The sequence below is a fragment of the Chrysochloris asiatica genome, unplaced genomic scaffold, assembly GCF_000296735.1.
Source record: "Chrysochloris asiatica unplaced genomic scaffold, ChrAsi1.0 scaffold00390, whole genome shotgun sequence".
Classification (NCBI taxonomy): domain Eukaryota; kingdom Metazoa; phylum Chordata; class Mammalia; order Afrosoricida; family Chrysochloridae; genus Chrysochloris; species Chrysochloris asiatica.
In genome coordinates, this window is record NW_006408908.1 from 897,617 (window position 1) to 902,477 (window position 4,861).

Genomic DNA, 4,861 nt, shown 5'->3' on the forward strand with positions numbered 1-4,861 from the left:
ATACAGGGAAAGGTAGAACCTCCACTGAATTGTTTCCAACCTGTCTGGATGGGGTTAATAAAAGGTGAGGGGGAAAGGACTCCTGTGGTTCAATAGGGAATGATTGCAATCAGGTCTGACAGTGAGTGTTGAAAAGGTAAATGTAAATGTTTGGTAACAAAAGGAGGGGAGGGGCTGATTTTGCAGTCAAGGAGCAGAGATCCCTGGAACCATCAAAGGAGAAAAGCAAAGTGTGAGACCCTGTCTGGGAAGGCAGGAGAGGCAGTGACATTATGAATGGGGGCAGAGGCAATGATGTGGACAGAAGGAGCTGTTGGGGACTCTGGACTCAGGGAGGGAGAGGGGTTGTGTGCTGACAGGCAAGGGGCAGGAGTATGGGGTGTACCCTTTGGGTGTTTGATCATGCACGCAGGGGATTGTGATCATTGCAATGAAACAAAGTACGATAGAATGGATATAAAGATAATGTTCACCCATGTAAACTAACACATAATTCACAATAAAAACTTAAAAAAAAAAAGAAGATGGAAGGGAAGAAAAACAGAAGGTAGAAGGAATACACAAAGAATTTGTCCATGTTCATCCATTTCAGGAGGTGATTTATTATCAAGAATTAATGGTATTGAAGGAACAAGTTCAAGCTGCACTGAGGTATTGGTGACAAACAAGGTTCAGGAATTGGTGGAATACCAATTGAGATGTTTCAGCAAATAGATGCCATACTACAAGTACTCACTTATCAATGCCAAAAGTTGCAGAAGACAGCTATCTGGCCAGCTGACTGGAAGAGATCCATATTTGTACCTATTCCAAAGAAAGGTGATTTAACAGAACGGGAAAATTGTTAAACAATTTCACTAATATTACATGCAAGTAAAACTTTGTTGAAGATAATAGGAGTCCTGGTGTGGTGCTGTAGATTAAGCATTGGATTGCTAACCACAAGGTCAACAATTCAAACCCACCAGCCACTCCTTAAAAATTCTATACAGGATCACTATGATTTGGAACTAACTGACTTGATTGCAGCAGAGTACATTGATAGGGAACTGCCCGAAATTCAAGTTGGATTCAGAAGAGCACATGGAACAAGGGATATCATTGTTGATGTCAGATGGATCTTGGCTAGAAAGTAGAAAATATTAGAAAGATGTTTACTTGTGTTCCATTGATGATACAAAGACATTCAACTTGTTTATGAGGAATCTCTACTTGGACTAAGAAGCAGTTGTTAAAACAGAACAAGAGAATACTGGTTTAATATACAATTCTATGCATCAAAATTGTGTCTTTTCCCAATACTAATTCAATATGTATGCTGAGCAAATAATCTGAGAAACTGAAAGCTGGACTATATGAAGAAAAATGTGGCTTTAGGATTGGAGGAAGATTCATTAATAATCTGTGGTATACAGATGGCACACTTTGCTTGCTGAAAGCAAAGGGGACATAAAGCATTTACTGATGGAGATCAAAGACTACAGCCTTCAATATGGATTACACCTCAACATAAAGAAAACAAAGAGCTTCACAACAGGACTAATGACTAACAACATGATAAATGGGAAAAAGATTTAAGTTGTCAGGAATGTCATTTTACTTGGATTCACAGTCAATGCCCATGGAAACAGCAGTCAAGAAATCAAATGATATATTACATTGGACAAATCTGCCCAAAGATCTCTTTAAAGGGTTCAAAAGCAAAGAGGTCATTTTGAAAACTAAGGTTTATCTGACCCAAGTCCTGGTATTTTCAGTCACATCGTATGCATATGAAACTGGACAATGAATAGGGAAAACTGAAGAATTGTTGTCTTAGAATTGTGGTTATGATGAAGAATCTCGATGTAGTATGAACTGCCAGCAGAATAAACAAATGTTTCTTAGAAGTCCTGCCAGAATGTTCCTTAGAAGTGAGGCTAGCCAGACTTTGTCTCATGTACTTTGAACATGCATCAAGAAGGACCAGTCTCTAGAGACAGACATCATGCTTTTTCTCCATAAATAGAGTATTAAGTAGAGGGCCAGCAAAAAAAGACGAAGACCCTCCAGGAGATGGATTGACACAGGGGCAGCGACAATGGGCTCAAACAGCAAAGACTGTGAGGATGGGACAGGCCCGGGCAGCGTTTTGTTCTATTGTCTGAGTATACATGGGGTCACTATGAGTCAGGATTGATTGATGAGCACCTAACAACAACAACAATATACTGGAAAAGCAAGAAGGTATGGCTTGGACAGCACACCTGGCTGGTCACTCAGGCAGTCAAAGGACAGGCACAAAACCTGTTTGGACTAGTCTCTCTCAGTGTTGCAACACTTGTTAAATATTTAGAATATCACTCCTGGAAATACCTATCTCAATTTTTCCTTCATTTCTCATTAACTTCAAATAAAAGCTAGTAAATGATTTTTTATACTTTACATAAGTGTATTCATTCACCTAGTTATTTCCCCGTTAAGATTTTGAATGGCTTTATCCACATTTTTAAAATAGCAAATGCTTATTTCTTTGCCCCAGATGTCATCTAAATGAAGATAAGTGTTCTTTGAAAAGCTGCAGTTCTGATTTTGTTTTTGGAGAAAATATGGTGGAAAGAGTTTTGGTAAGATTTTGGTAAATGATTCTGTTATACTGACATTTCAAATTTCTGAGATAAGTTAATTAAAATGATGTTAAAATGAAGTATAATCTTTAACACCTGCATTCAAAGACAAATTTTCTTTATTTAACCAGAAAGATTCTCTCAGGAAACATGTTCTAGCTGTTAGAATAGACACGAACCCACAGAGGAAAGAAACTGTATAATTATAATATCACTAACGATACGAACTTTTATATAGTTTTTTGACTTACATTAAACCAAAAATACCTAAGGAAATCCCAGAATTATCTGCAATAATTAGATAAGCTCAACTGCTGATGACATTTTAATAGAGATTTTTCAATGGCATTTTTTCATTAACAAACTACCTTTAAATTATTTGCCAGTTAATTCTCATTAATTCATTACTACTCTCCCCAGCAAGTTCTTACATGTGAAAAGCTAGTTTTAGGAGGGGCATCATAGTGCTTTATTTTCCTAGGGGAATATACTATACTTGCTGAGTGGAAACCCCTAATTATTATCACCATGATCCTTAGTTAGGCTAAAGGCCCCTGGTGGTGCCATGGGTTAAGCATTGGCTGTAACTGCAAGGTTCGCAGTTAAAAGCCACCAGCCATTCCTCAGGGAAAGATGAGACTGTCTGCTCCCATAAAGAACTGTAGTCTGGGAAATCCTAGGGAGCAGTTCTACTCTGTGCTAAGGTGGTACTATGAGTTGAAATTGACTTGACAGCAGAAATCTGATTGGTTGGGCAGAACAGATTCTGTGATGGGGAATTACACAACAATGAGGGAGCGGAGGTGTCTATGGCTCCATCTGCTCCATCCCCTTTTCATGTCCAGTCCACCTTTGACCCCAGCTTTAGGATCAGAATCTTGGTTGAGATAGTTCCAAGGTGGCTAGCTTGCTTTAGGATTATCAGTTACATGAGGAATCCTATGGAAGCTACCTAGATTTTAAACTATGTAAGGGCTCAGATTAACAAAAGGAACAGCTCATGAAACCAGTTTATTTCAAGACTGTAGAACTTTCACAGCCAGTCATTTTTAAGACTTGGTTTAGTCTAGAGTTGCCTCAGATTAGACGCCAGTTCCAAGAGTAATATTAGCTTTTTAACTTAGACTCATCCTTTGGTCACTCCCAAGATTTGACTGGGCCCTGGTGTGGTGTCATAAGATAAACACTGGATTGATGACTGAAAGATCAACAGTTTAGACCCACCATTTGCTCTCTGAAACCCTATACAGGGGCTCCATGAGTCAGAACTGACTCAATAGCACACAACAACAAAGATTAGGTCAACTTCTTGGATCTGACTCAGAATAGCCCATCCCTCCTCAGATTAGAGTTCCAGGCAATATATTTAGACATAACAAATTATATTTATATTCTTTTTTAGTTTGGCACAAGAGTAACCAAAGCTTCTGTAAAATGTCAGACACAAATAAGATGCTTTCCAACCTTTATAGCATCAACTTTAAAACTGAACCCAATTTGCCAAACATTTTTGAGTTTTTGTGGTCTATAACGCCCTGGTCTTAAATTTGAATGATGTAGCTTTAAAGACTTTCTTATGTCTAAATTTCAACACAGAACAATTAGATCAGAATCTAAGCTAAACTGAGTTGCCATCAGGTGATTCTAACATATGGCTAGGTTTGAAAAACATCAGGGTTAAGTAGTTACAAAAAGCTAAATGGTACCTAGAGATGCTTATGGTCTAGTAAGGGAAGACAGAGAAATGCCTATACCAATGTATCACATTTGGGATTACAGATTTAGTTAAGAGTCAGGTGTTCAAACCAACCAGACGCTCTGTGAGAGAACTATGTGGCAGTCTGCTTCAATAAGATTATAGCCTTGAAGCCCTATGGGGCAGTTCTAATCCTTCCTATAGGGTCACTTTGGGTTGGAGTTGACAGCAAGACAACTGGTTACACATTTGGTGTGAGGAAGCACTTATGGAGATTTTTTTCTTTAATTTGGATTATACAGGATCATGAGTTTCCTGTTCAAGTTGGTAATATTCTAAGGATAATAGGGTAATTTCAGGTTCTTAAGAGGAGAAGAGTCAATAAAATAGAGATTGATTGATTGATTGATTGATTGATTGATTGATTGATTAAAGGCATTGGTTCACTTGGTTGTTGTTGTTGTTGTTGGGTGCCATCGAGTCAGAACCGACTCATAGCGACCCCATGCACAGCAGAACGAAACAATGTCCAATCCTGGGCCAACGCCACCACCGCTGC

The 4,861-nt window shown here is 38.6% G+C and overlaps 1 protein-coding gene across 1 annotated transcript in view; it reads left to right on the forward strand.

Moving 5' to 3' along the window:
• Positions 1-4,861, forward strand: part of RANBP3L (RAN binding protein 3-like) — a 75,314-nt gene that overhangs the window by 43,703 nt on the left and 26,750 nt on the right. The window contains 2 exon segments of the mRNA XM_006876550.1: positions 365-379; positions 2,522-2,617. Coding sequence (XP_006876612.1) covers positions 365-379; positions 2,522-2,617 — 111 coding nt within the window.